The sequence below is a fragment of the Epinephelus lanceolatus genome, chromosome 2 (assembly GCF_041903045.1).
Source record: "Epinephelus lanceolatus isolate andai-2023 chromosome 2, ASM4190304v1, whole genome shotgun sequence".
NCBI classification, from domain to species: Eukaryota; Metazoa; Chordata; class Actinopteri; order Perciformes; family Serranidae; genus Epinephelus; species Epinephelus lanceolatus.
The window spans coordinates 6,967,132-6,993,365 of NC_135735.1; the positions used below are offsets into that span (position 1 = coordinate 6,967,132).

A 26,234-nucleotide genomic window follows, 5' to 3' on the forward strand; every position below is an offset into this window, starting at 1 on the left:
CAAGCGAGGAGGTTTACTTCAGTTTGCCTCTGCTGATGCAGCTGAGAGAGAGATTACACTAATAACATAACAAGGGCTGCCCCCTGAATGTACTTGTGTATCAGTCTGTGTCCCCTCTCAAAATCTGGAGGTTTCTGGAAGTCCGTGAATGCAGCTCAGGCTGAGCTCCTCATGATTTCATCTCATTTTTGTTCCTCAGCAGCTGTCTGTGGAGTTTTGAGTCACAGGGTGGATAACCCAGTCGATCCAATCAGAGCTGATCAGATCAGATGGATGAGAGGAGCAGCTGCTGCAGAGGCAAAGTTTTCGACTCGGCGTAATGAACACTCAAGTTTCATTTGTTGTTCTGCTGCTCCGTCTGTACCAAGACTATGCTCTGTGCTGCAAATGTGGAGCAATGGATAACCGAGCAGCAGACATATTAATCACTGTGGGCTGCCAATGGCGGGTAAAACAAAAACACACACCCTCCAGTGGCCGATAGAAATTTTTGAATTGCATGTGGGGTTTTTATGTGCTTTGACCATTTCTGCCAGCTGTGTCAGACTATTTTAACCCTTGCGGCTTATTGTACGTGTACCAGGAAGACATGACATCAGCTACCGGAACATGTTTCCCGGGGATTCTATGGTAACTTCTGAGCAAGATGTGGCGATACATTCCTGCCGTGAAGCCACCGCCAGAAAAGAAGAAAAAACGAAGATGAACATGTTGGACTTGGACAAGAAGAACAGACGGTTAAACGGAGTAAAAATGTCGCACAGCGTTTTATTGAAAAATGGAAACTAGACCACAGTCATGGCTGACCTACAACCCCCACACCAACATGATGAGCTGTAGCCTTTGCCGCAAGCACGCCAAAGAAACACAGAGGACAGGGTTGGATTTTCCTAAAGTTGGATTTTCATACTAATAAGGTCACTAGCCAATGGCAGATGGGGTAAAAGCTAATTTTACACCCTGCGTGGGGAAACCCTGCACAGAAGATCCTGCTGAACCCTGTTCAAACCCTCAAACTCTATATGGAAAAAATGGATGAATAGTTAAATATCTGTACTGAACAGCCAAATCTGATTTAACTTATATAATTCTGAGTAGGGTAGAGCCCCAAACATTAACACTGGAATTTAATGAGCATGCACAAATCCAGTGGTCCTGGTCCAGCCACAGGGTCCAGATTTCTTCTTCTTCATTCGTTCAAGGTCCACAAAGTTAAATACATTCTGTGTCATACTTGCATTTAACCATGTTGTTGAGTTGGCTTGCTGTCTCTGTCAAGTATCTGTCCATTAGTCACTCACTCTACAACAGGACACTTTAAAATGAAAGCTCTGTGCTGGAAACTTACTGTACTTCAGAATAAAGTGTGTTTTTTACTTGACAAGTTTGCGAGTCACCTACAGTCCATTGAGAGTGGACCCGCGACCCAACTCTGCAGTTCAGCCTAATGGAGCATTTGAATGTCCGATAGGCATGGAAGCATTACTGAGCGAGCCTGCTGGGCACAGGCCCTGGGGCTCAAAGTGTAAGAGGGGCCCCATGACCCTCACCTAAAAAATGTCACTCAAATTAACATGTACTAACCAGGAAGAGACTCAAAGAGACCACAAAGAGATGCAAAGGAACTGCAAAGAGACTCAAAATGACCACAAAGATGCACAACATTGACACAAAAAGAGGCTTAACAACTAAAGTGTGTGTGTCTTGCTCCTATGTAAGAGAGGAGGGGGAGCCTTTTGCATATCTGTGCCCAAGAGCCCATTGTTTGATAATTTGCCCATGCCTGTGGGAAATTGTTTCTGTTTTCTGGCCTGCTCTTATCATCCTCACTTCCAGCAGCAGCAGGCTTCTGTTTTCAGCAAACAAGCTCTGACAAACACATTGAACGCTACCTGCCCAGCTCTAAATGGAAGGCAGACATTGTTATTGACTTGCTGGTGCAAAAAAAGAGGATCATTAAGCAGCCAAAGGGGCAGGATATTTTTTCCAGGAGGTGGAGAAGACCAAAATAGAGCTAAAAAAGGAGATGATATTGGACTTACATTCATCAGGCAGACAAGAAAATGTGTTGCTATATAGCTCTGTGTGTGCTGCACATGTAAACAATCACTTGTTTACTACTGTGTCAGCTACAACAACTTAATGACATGTCAGTGTATCAGCTGACTGCCTTGTCATTATGTTCCTCTGCCCCCTAGTGGCCAGAGAGCAACAAATGCAGCTCCAATGGCAGCAAAAGCAATTGAATCAGCCATGCATTCATATTTGCAAAATCCACTACAACTCAACACAGGTGCACAGGCAAAAGTCAAAGTTGTGCCACAGCAAACAAAAACCCATGCTTCAAACATTCCTTAAGAGAGGTCAAACACACTAAGTCCTTGTTCTTCTGCACACTGGGCTGCCAACACACAGCCATATGGCCATACAGCACGACCTCGGCAACCGGCCAGAACCTATGGAGCTCAAACACACACACACACACACACACACACACACACACACACACACACACACACACACACACACACCAGAGGAGCTTCAACACCTCCCCCTGCACGTGACATGAGGAAAAAGATGCACAGAACACATGCGAAGTGTTGTGTATCTGAGAAAGAGTTAGAAATATTTGTTTGTCTTGAGAGACAGAAGAAAGACAGAAAGGTATCTCAGGATTATGTGTGACATTTAATCCCTGTGCGGCTCATCGAGGGTCGAGGCAATTATATTATTATTATCTGTATGATATGACGTCTCCTTTTAACCTCATTTGTTACTGTTATTATTTTCTATTAATGCTGTTAATGCAGGCTCAATACGTCCTCCATCTCTTCCTTTATCTGTTGTCTTAATGAATTCATGAGAATGTGTATTTCCACAGCACTCATTTAATTTGCCGGTGAGCTACTGACAATGTAAGTCGACACTTCCTGCACAGATGTTCCACTTTACAGCTTTGTAGCAGCTGGTTTGGCACATGGGTTATTGTCTTTTGAAAAAATGGAAAGATACACTCAGTCATTTATACATCACTATGCAAAATGTGAGGAGAGATTAGTTCATCTTTAACAGCGACCCAGTAAATTAAAATGAGAGCAGATCAGAACACAGGGAGGTGTCTTTTACTAAAATAAATATCTTGTAAAAACAAGAAAAAACTCGGAATACAGGCACGCGTGTAAAATAAGCTTGTTTTAAAGATGCTGTTAATATCATAATTATGTGTTGACAGAGAGGGGAGAAGGAGAGATGCACTGTATAAGCAGAGGGGAGGTGCCATCAGGTGGAGCGTGCCGTGTCAGCAGAACCGAGCGACAGCAGTAAATAATGAGCGCAGGGGCGAAACTGCAACCAGAGCAATAATTGTCCACTCTGTCAGCTCCTACTGTGGGGGAAATTCAAATCAGCGCCATTTAAATTCTCTTTCTCTGAGGATAAAATGCAGCTAAAAAAACTACAAGGTAATTCTGTTGGAAATCATGCTTTTTTTTCCTCCCCAGACATCCCCAAACATCACAGACCTTAAAAGACAGACGCAGTGAATCAGGGAAAGTGACACGTCCAAATCTGCTTAACCTCCCCCATCTACCCCTGCCCTTTCTCTCCCTCTTCTCACTCACATCCTTTTCACATCCCTCGCTCTGTGAATTCATCCGCCTGAGCAGATCTTGTCAGCAGAGTCACGTCAGTTCGGAAGCCGCAGTAAAAAGATGAAAGAAAAGAAAATGGGTATGCGACTGAATTAGTGAGTGTGTGAGAAAGAAGGAGAGAGCGTGGACACTTCTGCGCTTTCGTGCTGAATATTCAGTGATGTGTACATTTTAACACATACGCCCAATAAGTCAAATTTATTTACATGATGTGTTTTCAAAATAAAAAGGTAAAAAAACATAAACTTCAGCCGATGCTCAAAATGACACTCCTCTGCTACTCAAAAACAGCAGGAACATGAAATGATAAACCATAATTGTCATTTTAAAATCAGATACATATTGAACTGCACATGAGAGGGATTAGTGTTGCCTCAAGAGGGATCTCTGGTTTCATTTTTCCCCATAATGCACTGCAGGATGGACTGCAATCCTACACTGTGCTGTAGCTCCATACATGCTGTTTTACACACTCTCTCTCTCTCTCTCTCACACACACACACACACACACACACACACACACACACACACACACACACACACACACAGTACACAGATATAAATAAAGGGCTAATGTGAAAGAATCTCCTGCTGCGCCATCTCGTGCCACAAATGATCAATGCAGGAAAATTTAAAGGTAAAATTCACATAAATATATGATATTAAATGTGAGAAGTCAAGCTCAGCTTCAAATACTAACAAAAACACAACTTATAGTTTTCAGACTAGAAAAATAGGATGTCCCGATTGGTCGTAATCTCATATCAGATACTAAAGGACAGCTGCACAGTACACCAGTTTAGTAAAAACTGCTAAAGTACATTTTTGAGAGGATACAGAATTCATCACAGCTTTCCTTTCATGATTCTGTTTATCATATTGTGTGACAGCCTGTAGACTCTTGTTTAATACCTGTGGGGGAATGACTGTCAGTGTAGATGTGTTGTTGTCTTAAGGTTTGAACCGTCTCTCTTCATCTCCTGCATGAACCTGAGAAATGTCACCAAAACACTATTTTTAACTGTGCTGTCATTGCTCAGTGTGAATATCATTAACTGCACATGCCTGCTGCTGCTGATGTGTTGTGCCGCTGTGTTCAGGTTCTACCGATGCTGGGGAACAGGGCAAGGCTTCAGTCTTAATGGAGTATTTTGTTTAACTATATTCATCGAGGATTTTGTGGTGTCTGGTGATGAGGACTGCAGATTGCAACCAGCTGAAACTTCCCAGTTAGAATTACTTCAATGTTCACTGGTCAGGAGGTTTTTACAGGGCGCCGAATTATCCACAGAGGTCTCCTCCTCTCCAAAACAAATGGACTTTGAGATTAAAACCAGTAAAAACACTGAATGAAGCAGTTTCACGTTACAAATCAGCGCTTCCTCTGTGCCGTCACAGTAGGACCTTCAGCCCAGCACTAACGTGTGCTCGCATTTTTTCTTCTTCAGACATTCAGGAGGTTTTTACTGGGAGCCAAATTATCCACAGAGATCTCCTCCTCGCTAAAACAAACACACTCAGTGATTTAAACCCATAAAAACAATACATATAGCAGCTTCACCTTAAAAACCTGTAGTGTTATTTCCGATGCTCTAATCGCAGAGGAGCTGCTAACTACAGCGGCTGACACAAAAACGCAAATGTCCTTATCTCAGGGGTCGGAAACCTCTACTTATCTGGAGCTGCAAAACATACTTGAGCCCCATAATAAAGGTAACACGGCCTTTGAAGTTGAATTTAGCCTCTCACCATTACTAACAGATCTAACTGAGGATTCATTAATATGTTTTAGCACAAGCTGGCTCCTGCGCAGTGGGCAATTTTTGAGTATTTGGTACTTTAACTTGCGCTGCAGTGTTGCAGACAAAAGCAAAACAGATTCATTTACACAATATTGAAATTTAAGTTTTGTGTTTATTTTATTTAGAAAGGGACAGCGCACATTATTGAACATGATCACTGAAGTCACGTAATTGTGCCAGATTTAGCCTTACAGACTAAATTTTATCTGCAGTCCCTGCTAGCTGAGCTAGGATGAGTCAAGACAACTGCAGCCGTCGCTAGTGATGTTTTTAGAGGAAAAGGCGCCAGGCCGCAGACGAATCACTTAAGGCCGACAACAATAAATGAAAATTATAATGTTAAAAAATAATAACAGTTATTCATTTCTGTCTAATTTTTTGTCAAAGCCAAAGGGATGAAAAAAGAAAAAAGCGATCCACACACCACAAGAGCTCCCGTATGCAATTTTTCATTTTGCGTGACATTTCGAGTGTGATGCTCTTCGTCAGACCAAAGCCAAACGGAGCCATCGGAGCGGGCTAAAGAGCCACATGCGGCTCTGGAGCTACAGGTTGCCTACCCCTGTCATATCTAGAGCCAATGTTTGGTTTGTCCATTCTGGGCTACTGTAGAAACACTGCAACAACATGGCAATCTTTGTCAATGAAGACCTGCACTAGCCTGGTTCCACACCACAGACCCTGCCCACTCAACTGAGTAGGCTTGCATCTCTGGTTTGGCATACTGCAATGAATTTGCGATTTATCTCGTCCAAACGATGGAAGGACCAATGAACGTCGGGTGGGGGCGGGTCTAGCAATTACCCAATCAGTGCCACGCTGATGTCAAGCTGTGCGCCGGTGGGTAACAGGTGAGGATAGCAACAATGGTGACCGATACAGATCCTACAGACCACATTAACGGTGCTATCGAGGTATTTCGCCACTACTCGCGTTAATGGAGGACCAAATTAAGGAAGCTGCTGAACTGGATTTGATGGCGATGCAGCTGGGCGTGCACGACAGCGGAGACATTTTAAACAGGCAATGCTCACTTGTTTTCGGCACCCCCGAGGCATGGATACTAATGACGTCAGATTCTGGGTGAGTCGTTGATCTCTACTGATTGGTTAGGGAAAAATCAACTTCCCTCCCCCTTGTAAATTGCCTTCAATGGAGGTGATGTCAGTCTGAAGGTTCTGGGAGCTTCAGTCTGACACTCAGGCTATACCTGCACTATATGTAGATATAAACGGCTCATTCTAAGGTAACAAAAACACAATGATTCTTATTTCCAAACATACTTACTATATTGCATTCCAATTCAGTAAATATGTCCTTCTTAATCCTACACACTGGACGTTCACAGGGTACCCTGGAAATCCAGAGTTCTCGCGAGAGCACAATTTGAATTTGCTCAGCGAGTCACTCTGGCAATCAGTAATGATGCTCATTACCCATGTCCTTGGAGCCGAGCTGCACCAATCACATCAGTGTATCTGATATAGGCGGGCCAGAGGCGAGCTAAACAGATGACGACAGTGCTGCGACGACGAAGTCCAGAATCAGTCAGTAAACACTGCAAGATGGCTACGGATGAACACCAGTTGTTTGAAACGGCTTTGGCCGCTACAATGAAGATGGCGCTCAAATCTTTCCTTTGCAATAAGGATTTTTTTTGCTGTTTTGCCAACCGGATACGGCAAGAGTCTAATCTACCAGTTAGCTCCGCTGGTAGTGCTCTGGATACGTCACCTTGTGTATTGTTCTGATTGGTCGTAGTGTTATCCAATTGCGTGCAGTGATATTTACAAAGGCATGCTTGGTGCCGCCCCTCAAGTTGGGACATTTTCATTACTCATGGCCAGACCCTAAATCCTTCTAGATTTGGGTCTGGATTTCCAGGCTATTCACAGGGATGATTCAAACCAAAATCAAAAACATGTATTTTTCCACTTAAATATAGTTTAGATTGTTTTGGTGTGTGTTGCTGAGTGTTGGAGACATCAGCCATAGCATGTCTGCCTTCTTTCAGACATAATGGAACTAAATGACACATATTCGGAAGTAGGAACTATTTTCTTTCTACCAAACTACACCTGCAAACCACATCACTGCAAAGACGGGAGCATGCTGAGCTAGCTAGCGTCGCAGCTCAGCCGAGGAGAACCCTGTTAATATTTACATCTTGCGCTGTCACAAGCTCGAGCCTCTCATCGATGAGCAGATGCACGCTTCCTTAAGGGGGCAAGTGTAGCTGACTGTTGAGACCAAAACACAAAGATGTTGCGCTCATAGACAACTCGTTAACTCTCTGTTGACAAGTCATGGAAATTTTAGAAGTGGGTCACGGGCTTGAAAAGCTCAAGAGACCATCAACTGAATCTAGACTCGAGGGCAAGCTGCTCCTGTATCTCAGTCACCGAATATCTCCACACAAAAAGCTGCACAGACGGCAGCAGATCGACTGTCTGCTCTCTAACAGCAGCAGCAGGTTGTGGAGAGACGGAGGATTCGACCACAGCGTGTGGAGGGAGGGAGGGTGATGGAGGAAAACATGCCAACATATGGCTGATCTGGGGCTGGGCCAACCTGGAGGTGGTGGATTATCTGGCTTCTCTCTAGTTGACTACAACTCAACATATGACACACAGCTCAGTCTCCTGATTTAATGTAAAGCACAGAGTTGATCTTTTTCTTGTTTTATTGTTATTATTGTTTTTTATTATACTACCTGTTAGTGTTTTTTTACCATGTAAGGTACATAACTATTTACCTAAATAAGTTGAGAGTATGAGCAACAGCTAATTCTTTGCCACAGTCCTGACTCTGACACACTTTAGTCAACATTTGGATCATAAACTCATCTTTAATTTATTGTGAGACTGAAACTGAATTGTTTCTATTGTTTGTTTGTTTTCTCCCCGACGGTTTGATGTTCGCCTTGTGTAACTTCTAGACACATTAAAAAAAAAAAAAAGTTATTCATGTATTTTCTCTCAGACAAATCAAACACCGCCGGAGCGACTCTGATGCCACTGTGATAAAAGTCTAAAGGAAGATGATTGTGGATCGGCCTGTTCGCAGCTCAGCTAATGAGACAGGGAGGGACAGACTGAGCCTCAGGGTGTGTGTGTGTGTGTGTTGCTGTCTCACTGGGGAATATTGATCACAGACCTCCATCCACTCAGTCATGCCACCGAAGAATCACAGCTTCTCCTCAGGCGATGTTGTATATGTGTGTGTGTGTGTGTGACACAGACCATAAAAGCATGTCAGCAGCACGCAGCTAATCCCTCGCCCTGCTCAGCTCTCTAACATGTTGATTTGACCTGTTCTGCCAGGTGAATTAGCTCTGATGGATCACCTACCTGATGAACTCTGGGTTATCTGCACATGAGCTCTGCAACGCTGTTTTCATTATTGACTAAACTATCAATTATGTCGTTATGCAACTCATTACTAATTGATCCTGGATAATAAAATGCATCGTCACAAGTTCCCAGAGTCCATGGTGACTCTTCAGGCTGCTTTTTCAGTCTGGACTGAACCAAGAGAGATTTAAATTACACTGATGTGAAACAGACAAAAGCAAAAACTGCTATAATCCGACGTTAGTTGATATTTTACTGAATAAATTACTGGACAAATTTGCAGTTTCTGTTCTACGAAAGCAGAGAAGATATGTTTGTTTTGTTTCCAAACCTCCAGGTTTAACTTGCCCTTTCAAAAAAGAGCCAAAGATTAGTTATAATGAAGGTCTATGACTAAAATAGTATGAAATATATTTCTGATTTCACTGCAAATAGGCTACATCAGCCTCTACAAAGGAAAAAAGTGATGATAACACTTCTGCTCTGATAAGGTTTCTGCACACACAACATGAATTATTATGATTATTTATGACAGCGACAAGAGATTAACATGCTGTTAATAACACCACAAACACATTAAGTCACTGGGTGAGCTGCAACCAGGAATATCACACCAGCAAAACTATATTTTTAAGATAAATCAAGCTCATTATGAAGCAGCTGCACAGAGGAAAACTATTCCTCAGTAAAAGCATATTGATGCAAGGGAAATATGGACCATAAAACAGGCCAAGATGATAAAATAAAGTCATAATTCGAAGCTGCAACTCGTAAAACAGCTGCACACTTATTACTGTGATCTCTGTTTGGAGCAGGAAACCCAAAAGTATGCGACATGATTAAGAATTTAACGGCTCCAGTGGCTGCAGGGAGCTCAGAGCTGGTCTCGGTTCTCCGGGAGCAGACACGCCCAAACACAAAAACATGCGACTCAACAACACGCTGCGACTTCGATCCGCAAAGCTGAGCGGTGCCAAAAGCAGCTGCAGCGGCTCCAGTCAGCACCAGCATCAGCACCTTGAGCTCTGCAGAGCCGCGCTGGCTCATCGCTCATTCACAGCCTCCACAACAGCCCCTGCAGGCGGGCAGCCTCGGCCCCCCCACCACCGTCCCCAGGCTGCCTCCTGCCGGGAAGCTTACCTGAAGCTGGCCGGGGAGTTCACCTGGATGTTGCGGCCAGGCGGCGGGCTGGCTTTCCGCTTCTCTCTGTCCGCCATGCCGCACAGTTAACGTTCCTCCATTGGCTCCGCCGTGCGCGTGCGGCCGCCCAGCAAAGACACCTGAGAGGTCCGGCGATGTGCGGCGATAGGGTGCTGCCTTCGAGGACTGTGGGAAAAATAGAAACTCAGCTCAACTGTGTATGAATAACTAAATTACAGTGGTAACTTTGCATGATTTGGAAAATGTGGTTTATTTTTGAGCCTCATGCAGAATGATCCACTGTGGAAAATAGCTTAGATGGTACATTTTTGCTTAGCCAAGAATATAAAGATGAATAAATAATAAATCAATAAATATAGGTAAACACTGCTAGCAGCATTCAGCAGCAGATCATGTGCACAATGATCAAATGGCCAGGCACTAGATCATTGTGTTTGAATATAAAGACCAACACAGCAAGACTATATTAGGCCTGCTGAAGGCAAGAAGAGGTGTGGGTATTGGATTTTTCCTCTAATTTTATATAATTAAATCTGCATTTCATAACTGTAATGTAGCAGGTGCTGTCTTTGTTCATTTATGGCTGCTAGGACCACAAGTTATTTATTATTATTAGTTATTTATATTAACTTTATGCATATCAAATCTTGATTGTACTGCCTGCTAGTTCTTTTATATTGTATTTATTATGTCATATTTTTGTCAATAGACGATTGTTATGTGGTACGCTGTGGACCTTTCTGTGTCTGGGGTCGGGCTGCAGGAGTAGATGTTTTTAAAGGCTGCATCAAACACAAATATTCTCCTGTAAATGCATTGTGCATCATTTTATAACAATCTCCGTCTGGACATGTTTGAATTAGGCAATGTTTTACAACAGTGGTTCCCAAGTGGTCCAATCATGGGGTCCAGGCAGCATTCTTGCATTTGGCCATGTCGTTTGAGCTAGTTTGCCGTCTCTGTCAAATATCTGTCTGTTAGGGGCGGCAGTAGCTCGGTTGGGTTGGGAACCAGAGGGTCGCCTGTTCAAGTCCCCATCCAGAGCAAAGATGGAGCGTGGACTGGTGGCTGGAGAGGTACCAGTTCACCTGGGCACTGCCGAGGTGCCCTTGAGCAAGGCACCGAACCCCCAAACTGCTTGGGGCACCTGACCAAGGCAGCCCCCTCACTCTGACATCTCTCCACTTTGTGCATGTATAGGTCCTGTTTGTGAATGTGTGTGTTCTTCAGACCTGTGGGGGATTAATAAAATAGGGGGATTAATAAAATATATAAAAAAAAAAAAATAAAAAAAAAAAAGTCACTCACTCTACAGCAGAAAATGGCACTTCATATTAAAAGCTATGTGCTGGCAATTCACTGCAGCTCGAGTCACTTGCGGTCCGTTCACAGTGGGACCGCAACCTACCAGTTAGGAACACTTGTTTTAAAATTTGGGGAACTTGAACTAGTTTTGCTTTTTTTTCCTCTCTTAACTTCTTTGTCAACATTCACCTGGGTTCACTTACCAACTTTTTGATTTTTAGAGATGTAGGCAGGGTTGTAGTGGAGGGTATACGCAGGTATATGGGGAATACCCTTTTGTCCTTTTACAGTATATCCACTTCTCAGCTAGCCATTGGAATATGTAGAGTACACCCACTTTCTCCTTAATAACCTTCTCATCTACCTATAGTTCACCCACTTCATCAACTACCACTACACCACTGGGCATAGGGATGCAGTGACATTAAATCATAAACATAAGTCTATTAGTTCAAAGAATATAAGTGGTATGATGATCAGGAAAGTTAAAACCAAACTTTTTTTGGACGTGAAAACAAATATGAGGGCACCTGAAATTTCCATTGCATAGCCTTATTAATCTGTGCATTAGGTTCTTCAATATAAACCAGACAGTTGAGCTCTGTGAAATGTGCTAGGCGTTTACAACATACAGTTGGGTATGACATAAATGTTCAGTTGTGTTTTAACTTACTGGTAAAAAGTTTTAAAACTCCTGTAATTAAATTAAATATATATAGGATATATATATAAGTATAACACTGGGCAATCTCCTGAGCTGTATTTCCCACCATCAAGATGGAATTATGTAAGTTGCAGAGATACATTTTTATTTATTCTAATGTAGTTTAAAATTGTTCTCACCCATTGTAGCATTTCCTGGTCTGGAGAAAGGACCCGAGCACATGTCCAGGCTGTCTTTGTAGGTGCCTGAGTGGGGCACCCAGGTGAGAGGAGCCACACCTGAGCTGTTTCCCAGCCTAATTAAGAGTTTTAGTTATTAATGAAACTTTGGAAAACCTGTGGTGTCTCACAAATACATCGTTGCAAGAGTTACAACGAGGCTGGTTTTCTTAGCTCATGATAAACGTAACAATTTTAGAGATAAAGGACGACAATGGCTTCCTAAATAAACCTTCCTTCAACACTGAGACTGCTTCGTATGGTACCTGATTACTAATTTGTCATCTCCTCAGACTATAAACACTCGTACTTGAGTAGATCGTCCAAGTATGGATTTTACCAGGAGACCTTGAAGGCAGCAGGAGCTCCCACCGGACGAGAAAGCTGCGAAGTGGATGGAAAACACAGACGATTAAAACAGAGGTTAATAACAGCTAGGTGGAAATCAGTAGTTAGTATCAGACTGAAATAATATCTAAATATCTGACCCATTATGTGTGTCACCACTCTGCATGTAATATAATTTCTCCTGCAGTTAAGTGGGCCAGATTAGCCTATTAATAGTGTGGAGAATTAAAGCTGTTAGATTCTTCCTGGCACAAACAAACATCACATCAGAGACAGTATGTTTACATGTTACTTAGAGTCTCGTCAGGGAGAAACCAGCAGAGGGCGATACTGTGCGCAGAGACACTGAGAAGTTACCACACTGACTCTTCTTCTCCCCTTACCTTTGCTTTACTCCCATCTTCTTCATCTTCCATCTTTCTTGTAGACTCCCAAACCCCAGAGCTTCATAATTAAAAATAACAGCGAAGCATCACATACTGTTACAGTTGTTTGTGTTCTGTGCTGCTGTCCTTTCTCCCTCTGTTGTAGATCTGCACAGGTGTGCTGCATCACTTAAGGAGGTGCATTGCACCTGTGCCAGCAGCAGAGAAGAGAGGCCTCTGGTGTGGGGACTGCTGGTCCTGCTGCCTCTCAGCCTGGGATCTTTGTTGTCTTGTTTGCTTGTTTTATTTGTTAATAAATCCCATGAATTTGAGTGTTTTAAAGATGTCTTATGGGGTTATTTTGGGTCAGTGGTGGAGTTTTGTTCGTCCCATAGGGCCGCCCATGGGTGGGGTGTAACAATACCTGCAAAACGTTTTCCTTTGCATAAACTCAGCAGCATGTTAAAGGTCACCATTGATCATTAAGAAATCAAAGCTCTTATCATTTAAATACAGACACACTAGCCATGTTTCCATCAGCCTGTTTAGATGCGCATCTAGAAGTATCGCATCGGAAAATTATGACGGAAACGCCAAAATTCGAATTAAAATCCCCTGATTCACACAAACTAAAATACGCTTGCTTTAGCCGGGTTTTGGTTGATTCGAAAAAATGTTGATTCGCAAAACAGGGGATGGAAACAGTTATGTTCAAATTAAATCTGACGTAGCGCCCCTCTCTCCATGGAGATATCCACACTCCGGGTCGGGAAGGCGGTAATGCATTTACAAGCTGGTTGCCAACCGCCAGAAAACGTAGAAGAAGAAGAATGCGAGACTTGTTTTGTTTCCGGTTCTGCGGAAAACTCGTGCGAGTTCGTAGTTTTCACCAAAGTCCGTACATTTAATGGAAACACACAGGATTTGTATTTCTTTTAATGCGCATTTCCCAATGATTCGAATCACTTTTGGATGGAAACATAGCTACTGTAAACTTGGCCACTAGTGAAATGATTTTGCAATAAAAGGTAAAAGATGCTTCACTTAAAATGTTCCCCCAAAAATGATTTCAATCCTGCAACACTCCTGCAAAAGTAATATTGTATTTTCAGTACGTCAGTGTCCTTCCCATCGAAAACTTGTTTGCAGGTTTGTTTAGTTTGCTTCATCTGTCCGTTGATCCAGTTTCCCTTGAACTGTATCTACATTTCTCACTTCTGTTGAGGTCCATCTCCTTCAAGGTACAAGCAAGAGAAGATGGAGAAACTGAGAAGACAAATATTTGGGGGAAATGAGACATCCTGCCCTCACAAGTGACATCTCTATCAGCTGATGAGTTGACGTGGAGTCAAGCATTTCAGGATGTTGGGAATTCTTGACATCTGTTTATAATAATTAAATTAGTGGTGCAAATAAATGCAAGCAGCATTTTTGGTACACAAAAACAGCAACCACAATTTCAAATATCAAGCTGCCACATAAACTTCATGTGATCAATCATATTTATTTGCTTTTACAACAATGACAAAATTAACACCCTGTTCCAATTTTCACTCAAAGACACATTCAAACTGTGGGGACTGCAGAATGTGACGTCTCTGGTTTGGAGTTGCTCGTCTTCATTGTGCTGTGTTTGTCACCTTTGAGGTTATTTTCATCAGACCCCTCACTGCAATACAGGAACTGAAATGAAAACACATTTTCTGATTAGAAAACAAATCACAGCACACATCTCTTCATATTTTCCTCTTTATCTTATAAGTGTGGACATTTGTTTACCTTTTGGAAAAATCAGCTCCGTCCGTCGTGTATGTCCTCCCTGGCAAACTAACTTCTCCTCCTTCACTCTATTGAGACAAACAAACTATGAAAGGTGTGTCCTTGCTGGAGAGATAGACTATGAGAATAGTGACAACATCTGGTGTCTGGCTGTGTTAAAATACAAAATATTAAATAAGCTATCATAGTGGGAGTTGGCGGCCACAACATTTGAATGCTTAACATCGCTGTCAGGTGGAAATTTATCAGACAGCTGTCATAAAAAGTTTATCACATTACAATCAAACCTTAAATCATTTCAACATTTGGAAACATCTTTTCGAAAGCCCCAGTTTCTGCCTCTTATCTATTATTGTTACATTGAAGTCACAGAGATTAGCCTTTCGTTTTTCTGAAATAAATTCCGCTCATCCATCCAGAAAAAGTGAGATGACTGGTTGCTCTGTGTATTTAAACATGGACCCAAACCTTGTGTCAGGTGCTCATGGAGAACAGGAAACAACAGGATACACACATTTTTTTTTTGGTGCCTGGATTGCCTTCCTGTGTATTCTTTTACCAACTGACCTGTTCATGACACTTCTTCATACAAAGATCTTAGCCAGAAGTGACACACCTCGATATGCATCAACAAAATAATCAGGCACATTTGTGTTGATTACGATTTTCATACATGATTTACGTGTTAAGATTTTTCTTGTGTGGCATAAAACAAGCAGGATCATATGTAACACCTCTCTTGTGAATTAGGAGAGAGTCATTGAAGAAGAAATGTAATTAGTAGTAACTTTATGCTACACAAGAAAAAAACAACAACAACAAACAAAACAATATTCTATGGAGGAATACAATGGCAACCCAATTGCCAGAATAAATGTTGGCATTTTGGGTTTCTGCAAACCGCTGATTTGTACGTTAGTATGTAGTGGATATGTTGAGGTTTACATTTCAATGACCTTGCGTTTAATGTGTGGTTAGGTTTACACATAAAAATCAGTTGGTTATGGTGAGTAAAAGATAATGTTTTGGCTGAAAATACCTGCTTTACATGCCATTATCTTGGCAGGAAACACACTGATGTCTCTGTAAATCAATCGCTTCTTGTGGCATCTTGTGGCAGGAAATGCAGCGATGTCTTGGTGAAAAGGAACTGCTTTTTGTAGCACTATTTCGCGTGGAAACACAGCAACATTCGCCAAAAAACACCCATGTTTGATGGCTAAAAAACAACTGGTTATAATTGTTTGTTGGTCTTGAACAGTGGTCTGCAGCTTTGCAGGCACTGTGTAGGTGTCACGCCATGCACCATACCCCCCCCCCCTCCCCCCCCCCCCCCCCCGGGGTCTGCGCAGGCACCTCGCCTCAGTGATATGACTAATGCTCAGTAGATAGCTAGAATTTGTTTACTTTATTACCTGCTGCAAAGCCCTCCTGTCATAATGATATTTAAATAGGTAAAAAAATAGTTTTAATAGCGGAAACATGAAAAACTCTGTGTATCAGAAGTAATTATAAGACATGAGAGGCACCAACAGAGAGGTCTCCTTTTATGAGGCAACACTTACATGTTATAGAAGTCAGTGTTGTTGAGCTCCTGCCAGTCCTGCCAGGTGAAGTAGTGTGGACAGCCTCTCTCTGGACAGGGTGTGTGCACCTGCTGAGTCAGTCCTGGCCACTGCCTGGACAACACAAACACCTTGGACATCACCGCCAAGATCAGATCCCACAACTGCCGAAACTCTGAGGAGAGAAAACAGCTGTCTGTGCTGGAGCTGTGTGGGTCATTTTGACTCAGTGTGAAAGAGTGATCATGGAGTTTTACCCTCATCCTTCTCAGGTCTCCTGCAGCGTATCTCTATGAATGGATCGCCATCTTTATCCTTCTGTCTCACCACAGCCAGTCTGTTTCCACAGCAGAGGAGACACTGCTGTCTCCCCGCCCAGTAAGTCGGGTACAGGGAGCACGTCTTGATGATCACTCTGATGGTTAGATGCATTAACACAAGCAAAGTGTGGAGGTTTATTGGTGACAAAAGTCAAATAATTTTAATTGTTTGAGCCTTTACAAATATTAAAACACTGGAAACCAAACCAAAGTTCAGCTGCACATTCAGAGCTGAGAGTGTGCAGGGATTGATAGCAAAGTGAAGAACAAGTGAAGGAAGAGTGTCTAGTTTACTGTAACACCATTAGTGTGAGTGTTTCTGTAGTTCCATCAAATCCAATAAAGTGAGACGTGTTTTCTCTCTCGCTGATCGCATCTTGTCAATTACAAGAGTCGCGTTCTCAAAGTTTAACTTATATTTGTAGCATATCTGTGATAAAATGTGGATCAATGAGAAAAATCAGATGCTTCAGATTAAGTTGGCTACAGCTCTTGTGTCAGAAATACAGTACAGGCCAAAAGTTTGGACACACCTTCTCATTCAATGCGTTTTCTTTATTTTCATGACTATTTACATTGTAGATTCTCACTGAAGGCATCAAAACTATGAATGAACACATGTGGAGTTATGTACTTAACAAAAAAAGGTGAAATAACTGAAAACATGTTTTATATTCTAGTTTCTTCAAAATAGCCACCCTTTGCTCTGATTACTGCTTTGCACACTCTTGGCATTCTCTCGATGAGCTTCAAGAGGTAGTCACCTGAAATGGTTTTCCAACAGTCTTGAAGGAGTTCCCAGAGGTGTTTAGCACTTTGCCTTCACTCTGCGGTCCAGCTCACCCCAAACCATCTCGATTGGGTTCAGGTCCGGTGACTGTGGAGGCCAGGTCATCTGCCGCAGCACTCCATCACTCTCTTTCTTGGTCAAATAGCCCTTACACAGCCTGGAGGTGTGTTTGGGGTCATTGTCCTGTTGAAAAATAAATGATGGTCCAACTAAACGCAAACCGGATGGGATGGCATGTCGCTGCAGGATGCTGTGGTAGCCATGCTGGTTCAGTGTGCCTTCAATTTTGAATAAATCCCCAACAGTGTCACCAGCAAAACACCCCCACACCATCACACCTCCTCCTCCATGCTTCACAGTGGGAACCAGGCATGTGGAATCCATCCATTCACCTTTTCTGCGTCTCGCAAAGACACAGTGGTTGGAACCAAAGATCTCAAATTTGGACTCATCAGACCAAAGCACAGATTTCCACTGGTCTAATGTCCATTCCTTGTGTTTCTTGGCCCAAACAAATCCCTTCTTCTTGTTGCCTCTCCTTAGCAGTGGTTTCCTAGCAGCTATTTGACCATGAAGGCCTGATTCGCGTAGTCTCCTCTTAACAGTTGTTCTAGAGATGGGTCTGCTGCTAGAACTCTGTGTGGCATTCATCTGGTCTCTGATCTGAGCTGCTGTTAACTTGCGATTTCTGAGGCTGGTGACTCAGATGAACTTATCCTCAGAAGCAGAGGTGACTCTGGTCTTCCTTTCCTGGGTCGGTCCTCATGTGTGCCAGTTTCGTTGTAGCGCTTGATGGTTTTTGCGACTCCACTTGGGGACACATTTAAAGTTTTTGCAATTTTCGGGACTGACTGACCTTCATTTCTTAAAGTAATGATGGCCACTCGTTTTTCTTTAGTTAGCTGATTGGTTCTTGCCATAATATGAATTTTAACAGTTGTCCAATAGGGCTGTCGGCTGTGTATTAACCTGACTTCTGCACAACACAACTGATGGTCCCAACCCCATTGATAAAGCAAGAAATTCCACTAATTAACCCTGATAAGGCACACCTGTGAAGTGGAAACCATTTCAGGTGACTACCTCTTGAAGCTCATCGAGAGAATGCCAAGAGTGTGCAAAGCAGCAATCAGAGCAAAGGGTGGCTATTTTGAAGAAACTAGAATATAAAACATGTTTTCAGTTATTTCACCTTTTTTTGTTAAGTACATAACTCCACATGTGTTCATTCATAGTTTTGATGCCTTCAGTGAGAATCTACAATGTAAATAGTCATGAAAATAAAGAAAACGCATTGAATGAGAAGGTGTGTCCAAACTTTTGGCCTGTACTGTATATTTCATTAACATACAGAAAATAGGTATCAAATCAGCTTGGTATCAACACATACCCAAGATCAAAGGACTCAGGTTGGGAGCGGGGCCATAAAAACGTGATTGGGACATCCCTAATTCAACATGACTGTTAGGTCTCAAGACTACACATTGCATTTTGGAGAGAGACAATTCACAAGAATGGATTGCGGCCACTGATGGCACCATGAATGCTCACTATCTGCCTCGTCTAAAGGTCCGATTCACAAAAGATACTACGCTGATGATATTACAGCACAAGCATGCCCAGAAAGTCTGATTGCAATTATCAGTGTGGCAAGATTTATTTGCACAGAAAGGGTCCAATTTTACGCCAATGTATGCACATTACCTAATTTAAATATGTGCAAATAGCGCAGGAGCACCAAACACTATTTGCTAGGCAACGCAGGTAGGGTGCGTTTGATCTTTTGTGGGTGCCTTAATAATTAGGGCCTGAACAACATGAGGTTGGGCACTAGGTGCTACTCTTGTGCCTACTCTGTGCCAACTTCCAAGGGCGCGGCAGCAGGTTTTATCTGAGGTTGCTAAGCAACCACAACCAGCACTATAAGGTGCCGTGCACATGCTGCATTTTTGGCACCCTCAAATGAATTGTTTTCAAAGTAGACGCGCAGCAGGCACACTCAAACGCCAGACCCTTAGTTCAACTTTTGGAATGCAGTAGCGCGCAATGCATGTCATGTGACAAGGAACAGCCAATCACAGCCGACAGCTATCTTTCCCTTCTTCCTTGAATACCAGTCTGTGATAAATAAGGAGGAGAAGTTTATTATTTCAGTGCAGAGCTGCCAGACCTTTGCATCTATCAGTATTTTTGGCCTAATACACGCTTACAAAACAATGCCTGGAAGATCAGCTCTGCGCTCAGGCTTTCTGGTAAGAAGGCTTTGTTACAGTGCTAGTTATAGTAGACAAAAGAGTAGTGCCTTGTGCCTGACCTCGAGTTTTCCAGGTGGTTAAAGATGCCGCATGTGTACGGCCCCTTAGACCATTTCTTTTAGTTTATTTGTGTAGTTTTAGTGGCCGCAAAAGCTGTGCAACCCTTTTGTGATTCGGCTGTGAATGTACAGTACACAAACATCTAGATAATTTAAAATGATGAAAGATGTTTCAAGCTACACTACCTGTGGAAGAAGCCATGAGGAATCTCTGGAAGGAAGTACACGTGAATGCTCAGGTCATCTTGCTTGTCCTCACCCCACTTGTGGCAGACTATGAGGTCATCCTTTAGGTAGATGGGGAAGAGACAGGCTCCATCTGGGTCTTTTTTGGCCTCCTTGGCTGACTCCCACTGCTTCTCACCAGGAATGAACACCGGTGCTTGGGGGTTAAGATGACTTCCAACAAGAGCGGGGAGGCAAACCTCAAAATGCTGCAGTAGGGCGAGTATTATGCCTTCCTCCTTTCTGGTTCCTACCACCTCTGTGACCAAGTCGTCATCATCCTCGATTAGCTTCTCTAACTCTCTGCGGACCAAGATGCGCATGGCTGCATTGTGCAGGGTGCCTCTGCACTTTAAGTCATCCACCCAGGTAAACTTCTGTTTCACCAGAGCCCCCTCCTGCATGAGAAGTTCTCTGGGTACCCCCTCCAGCTGCTGCACCAGGTCATGTCTCACAATGGTCTGCATTTACAGGAAGAGAAAGAGAGTGAAAATTTGGTTTGTGAACCATGACAAACGGCCACTTTATTAGGTAATTTTGGAAATTTGGGATCTGTAAATATACAGGTATATTTATCTAATGGAAAATAAAAGCCACTACTGACCTTGAACATTGAGATGAGGAATGAAGGCTGGATAAACACCTTGTCACTGAGTATACTGGTGTCTTCGTACCAAACAATCACCCCAATCCGATGCAGATATCGCAAGAGGAATCGCAAGATGGAGTAGAGACTCTCTCTGCTCAGCTCAACATGGTTTAGGATTAAATCACCCAGTTCTTCAAGTAGAATAATACCTGATATAAAAAAAGCATTTAAACATAATCAACATGTCAAATAAAAATAAGCATTTTCTGTCATTCTTTAAGTTTACACCCCTTTGAGTTAACATTGTCTTACCATGTTGGGGAATTTGTTGTAGTGCGACAAGTGTATGAATGGCTTGTTCCACCGACTCGTAACTTTTTGGTAAGATGCTCTCAGAACACAGAAACTCGTTCTCTGTTTGAATGCACATCAGAATATGACTTCTGAGGTTATCAATATCCTCAGTCTTTGTGCAATCAAGGGTTACAAGATCCAGAACCTGAAAGGAAGTTTAAAAGGCAACTGTGAAGGCAAGAAAACTTATACAGTATCACAACTGATATACAAAGGTAGTTTCATAGTGTGTTTCTTGAAATTAATTGTTTGAAAAAGGTAAATGTAAGAACGTTAGTTTACACATGAATATACTTGTAGGGGAGAGCTGTTCTTCCCCTTAAAACAAAACAAACTTTTAACAAACTGTTTCGACTCAAATACGAAGAATAAGAAAAAATTTAGAGGCAAGTCTGACAGAGAAAAAAAATACCTTCAGATTGTATTCCAAAAGGCAGTCCAGCTCGTCCAGCTGGTCCGTGAAGAGAGAGGCGTCCATGTTTTCTTCCAGATTTTTCTTCTGCTGTTTTAAAACCTTCTTCCTGTTTGCCAACATGATCCTGACCTTCTCCTCAATATCCTTCTTCTTCTCCATCACCTCCTCCTGGTCTCTGCACTGGTCACAGTGCGTTCCCACCAGTAGGACCACTGAGTCCGGCACACGCAACTGTATGTTGTTCATCCAGAACCACACTTGGTCTTTGAAAGACTGTGGGTCCACAGTGCTGTAGCTGATTGAAAATTAAGATTTAATAATTTCACCATGGGCTCATTTCTGAATCATGAAGTGTGCACAACAGTGTTTGCTGATTGTTACTTGTAAGACATGAATGCATACTAAATTTCCTAGAAATCCACCTAATAATTGTTGAACTATTTCAACCCATTATCATTTCCAGGGTGTTAAATACAGCGGCCTGGTCAGTTGATTGTAATGGATGTGCCCTGCTGCGGGCATGCTGCAAAAGAAGTGTCATGCTGCAAATGTATCCCATGTTTTTTGGCTGTAATGCCAATGTAATTTTGTCCGCGACAGTAGGGCAGTAGAAGAGCAAGACAGTGGGCAGGAGGGAAGGGAGGTGGATGGGTCAAACACACATCGGACTCTCAGGAGATCAGTGTTCATGTCTCGTGTGACAACAAAAGTCAGCTTGAGTTTTTTCAGCCATATAATGTTGTTACTGGCATATGTCGTGTGGCATAGTCATTGTGTGACATACTCAACATGTGTCATACCTGTCAGGTACTCTGACATGTCCAAAACTGCTAGAGGGGTACGTAAAGCGTTTTAGTTTAAAGTGTACTGTGGGGCCTGTGACCAAGCTGCCATATTTGATGAGTTGGGAGTGAGAACGTGTTGGATATTTCATTTATTTCTAAACCAAAGTGACAAATCAACATTGCCAACTCTAGAGCCTGGCTGGTAACATGGCTGGGACTGGCATCCGCTGTCTTAAAAGACTATGTAAAATAGTAACAATTGCTCACCTGGCTAAATCACAAGTAAGGATGACAAGGGCCCGAGGTGTAATGAAGACATGGTGTGTCAGATAGTATTCCTCCTGCCCTGCAAAGTCCCAGAAAAGGAAACGGACTCCCTGGGTGTACAGCTGAGTGATCTCGATCCCCTCGGTCCGGTCCTCCACTGCAACCACCACAGGCTTCCCTTTCTTTAGACTGCGGCATAGTGTGGACTTCCCTGCCATGGAGGAGCCCAGGAACATGGTCTTGACTGTCCAGGCGCTGCGTGTGTTTGGGTTCTCCTCCATTTGACGGAAATAGCTCTGGATGTCCATGACCCCTCCAGCACAGACCTCCTCCGGTGGGCACCTCAGGGGGTTCCCTGTGGCCTTACACGTGATCAACTCACAACTACCATTCTGGAATAGCTGGGACGGGAGCTCAGTCAGTTGGTTCTTCTCAACCAAAAGCTCCTTCAGTTTTGGGAGACCAACCAGTGGTTGGATGTTTTGCAGGCAATTCTTGGAAAGGTCCAGGTAAGTGATACTGGTGCACTGGTTTATATCTGAAGGAAGCTTAGTCAAGCGATTGGTGCTGAGTTTTAGGAACTTTAACCTTCTAAGGTGTGGTAAGATTCCCTCTGGAATGGCTCTGATGTTATTTTGGTTCATGTAGAGTTTTTCTAGTTTATGCAGGTTGTGTATTTCCTGAGAAAACTCCATTATCTTGTTCCTGGAGAGATTAAGCTCCGTCAGATCAGTGAATCTGGAGATGCCAGTGATCCGTTTCAGTTTGTTCCTCTGCAAATCCGCTTTTCTAGCATGTGCTAGAAGATCATGAGGAAGGGACTTCAGTTTCTGTCCTGACAGGTCCCATTCCTCCCAACTGTTTCCTGTGTTACAAATGAATTGGTTTACAGTATAGAACATAACAAAATATCTTATCGATTACACAGACGACACACAAATTTACATAAATGTATCACCAGGGCACTGTAGTCCAATACAAGCTCTGGCTGAGTGCACTGAACAAATAAATGACTGGATCTGCCAGTTTTCTTTAATTAAACAAAAGCAACACTGAGATAGCTGTTTTCGGAGCCAAGGCGGAATGATCAAAAGTCAGCGCTCAGCTTCAATTGGCAATGTTAACCAAACCAGAAATCTTGTTGTAGTCATGGATTCAGACCTGATTTTTAATCGCCACATTAAGACAATTACATAATATTGAACATTATAGTTAAGCCTTGCCATAATAGGGCTTAGGCGGTTATTCACTGAGTGCTGATCCTTTCTCTAGAGCACAAACTCCTTGTGTTTATTTGAATTCAGAACTAGCCCAGCTTGTGACACGCACACGTAAGCACGGTGTACAGAGAGGCAGTCAGAGCTACAGGCTACAATGAGGCTAAAAACAGAGTTCAAACGACATTTTTCCAAACAACTTTTTATGTCGGGGCTTCAGGACACTTGGATCACTACGGACGAGCAGTATGGAGATATTTTGTGGTTTCAATTATGTGTTTTTGGACGTTTGAATCTGGGGTGCCGTAAGCCTGCATTAGGTGGAGTTGTGTTGCTACCCCCTCTCCCCTTGGATCTCCACAAGGGATGTGAGGACTGTAAAACTTCACCTGAGCCTCCATCGGCGAATGGGTGAGTAGATAATGGCTGAATTTTCATTTTTGGGTGCACTATCCCTTTAACGGTGACATGCTACAAAACCTCCTGACGATCATCGTGCCACCTAGACACATTACAATGGCCACTGCAGCCGTAGGAATGTTGTAGAAGGATCAAACCAAAACTGTCTTGTTCGTCTCATCAAGACCTACAAATCACATGGTGACACCCCTGACCTAAATCCAACAGGAAGTGAGCTATTGCCTCTGAAAATAACATGAGCAAATGTGGAGAAATTGTCAGCTGTGAGCTAGAGTGGAGAGGGGTCTAAAATCGTCTAAAACTTTTGTCTTTAACTGTCTACATGAGCTGGAGGCTGAAACGGCGGGAGTCCGAGGTCCTGCCCAGCGCTGCTTGCAGCTTTAATTTTAAATTAAGACTGAAGACTTTAACTCATTTCTCACATTGCACTCTAACTTTGATTCTTATATTCTATACCTGTCTTAATGTTGTTGCCAAAATTTTAAAAATAAACCTGCCTTGCCTTTACTTGCCTTACAGTATGCAAGACGCTGTTTCAAAAACAGATTATCAAGTTTTCTGGAAGAACCTGTTGGTTAACCCTAAGATGATCAAAACTCTGACAGAGTTTGACTGACATTTCACTGAACCAAATTTCTCAAACAGGGCACTGTTGCTTGTTTCAGTGGTATAAAATAATGTTTTTCAATGCACAATAACTCACTGGGAATATTTTACCCAAAGTATAATGATGTTACGCAAGCATTATGAAGCGATTAAGAAATCTCTCAACATAACATTCCTGTACCAAAGGCCAATACATCAACATTCTCAAACAATAACCACAGATCTTTAACAATCTTCAAAGTACATGTGAGTTTGCTCACCATTTGGAGAGGTCATTTTCTTCACATAGTCCTTCAGATATTGGGGCAGTGTTTTTGTTGACTGAGTTCCTTAGAAGGTGTGCTGAGGGTGATGAAGAGAGGACAGCCTGCTCATACCGTCAGCACATAATTATCATTACCCTCTCCCACAACAGAAATAGGGAAGTGAAATACTGAAGCTTCTATCACTTCCCATTTTAAAGATCGGACAGGATCTGGTTGTTCAAAGGTCAGAGCTGTTGCTCCACGGCAAAAAAAAAAACAGTCCAGGGTTTGAAGCTGTCAGTTGGCAGGACAGGTGAGGTTGTCTGGGTGGACTCTGAATGTTTTCCGCATTTCTGTGTGGACTCCACCCACATGCCAAAAGTACACAGCAGGAAATGCACAGGCACAGCCGTTGATATAAATAATAGGGCTGCGAGTGGTACCAAATCATAAACCAAACAAAACAAAACACACCTCCTAATCCTTCAGAATCCCCACTGACTCACTGCAGCTAAAACCAGCTGAACGATATCCAGCTGCACTAATCTTACCTGTCAAACTAAAAATACACACTAGCAGCCACCTTTAAGACCTAGTGTTACTACAAAGTAATCTACCTGTGGTGCTGGAAGTAATGAATGTATGAGTAGAAACATAGTGAGCCTGCTGCCCAGACCTGAAGCCACAAACTGGTGCCTCAAACAAGTAAACATTTTACACCGTGAAAACTGAGGTTAACCTCAAAGCTAACTACCATACAAGTTAGCATGGCAAACTGCTCAGTCTAAATCACTGCCACTGTCTGGCACTTCTACAAAGCCACTTTTATCAGCTTGAGCTGTGGCTCAGACAGGATGGTGAATTGCAGCTGGATCAAATAATGACAACCAGGTGAATCCACCAAAGACAATGAATACTGATGAGTACTGAATCCCAAACACTTGGCAGTACTTGGCTGGACTGTTGTCAAGATGGCAGCCGGGTCACAAACCTTCTCATTTTACAACTAAACAGTAAACAATGATATGTTTTTGCAAACATTTGAGGTGAGAAATATGCAGTACATCAACAGAATCTTAATTTAAATTTGATTGGCACTGCCTTGTTCAACAGTTTGAGCCGAGCTTTGTGTTGCAATGGGCCGACCACATTTCCATTAAGTTGAGCTTGAGTCATGTTTACGCAAAAACAGATGGTGAATGTCAACTTGCTGTGCTGTATTCATCATGCAACGTGCGGCCGGAGCTCCTGCTCCCCACAGAAAATAAATAGAATCCATCAGTGTCACATGTGTCAACCGATCCAGTGTATCTCACACATGTGGAAGGTCCCAGAGCATTGTCAGGAGAAATTCCTCCAGAGACTTGCGTGTTGACCCAAGTCTATTGACAGGAGAAAAAGACTGCACTGTCACCTGAACATTGTAACAAGAATTTAATCGTGGCACTGATCTCTAAAGTATCTGATAGATACACTG

General features: G+C 42.8%; 2 protein-coding genes across 3 annotated transcripts in view; both read right to left on the reverse strand.

Annotated features, from left to right (window-relative positions):
• Positions 1–13,351, reverse strand: part of mapk8ip1b (mitogen-activated protein kinase 8 interacting protein 1b) — a 77,962-nt gene extending 64,611 nt beyond the window's left edge. Inside the window, exons 1-3 of one of the 2 annotated variants that reach the window (XM_033630263.2) lie at positions 12,420–13,351; positions 12,115–12,230; positions 9,946–10,131 (exon numbers count right to left, since the gene is read on the reverse strand). In XM_033630263.2, the coding sequence (XP_033486154.1) occupies positions 9,946–10,022 (77 nt within the window). In that variant the 5' untranslated portion in view covers positions 10,023–10,131; positions 12,115–12,230; positions 12,420–13,351. Of the gene's footprint in view, positions 1–9,945; positions 10,336–12,114; positions 12,231–12,419 lie in introns of those variants that run through there. The other variant, XM_078173521.1, reaches the window with a different exon arrangement.
• A 999-nt stretch (positions 13,352–14,350) lies between these two features.
• LOC117257468 (malignant fibrous histiocytoma-amplified sequence 1) lies at positions 14,351–25,177 on the reverse strand. The gene is made up of 10 exons (XM_033627730.2): positions 24,773–25,177; positions 22,270–23,134; positions 21,215–21,512; positions 20,761–20,947; positions 20,464–20,657; positions 19,821–20,320; positions 16,468–16,625; positions 16,211–16,385; positions 14,646–14,713; positions 14,351–14,549 (listed from the first exon to the last, which is right to left on the reverse strand). The coding sequence occupies exons 1-10, from the start codon at positions 24,786–24,788 to the stop codon at positions 14,533–14,535; spliced, it is 2,478 nt and encodes an 825-aa protein (XP_033483621.1). The 5' UTR covers positions 24,789–25,177; the 3' UTR covers positions 14,351–14,532.
• Between the last annotated feature and the right edge of the window lie 1,057 nt (positions 25,178–26,234).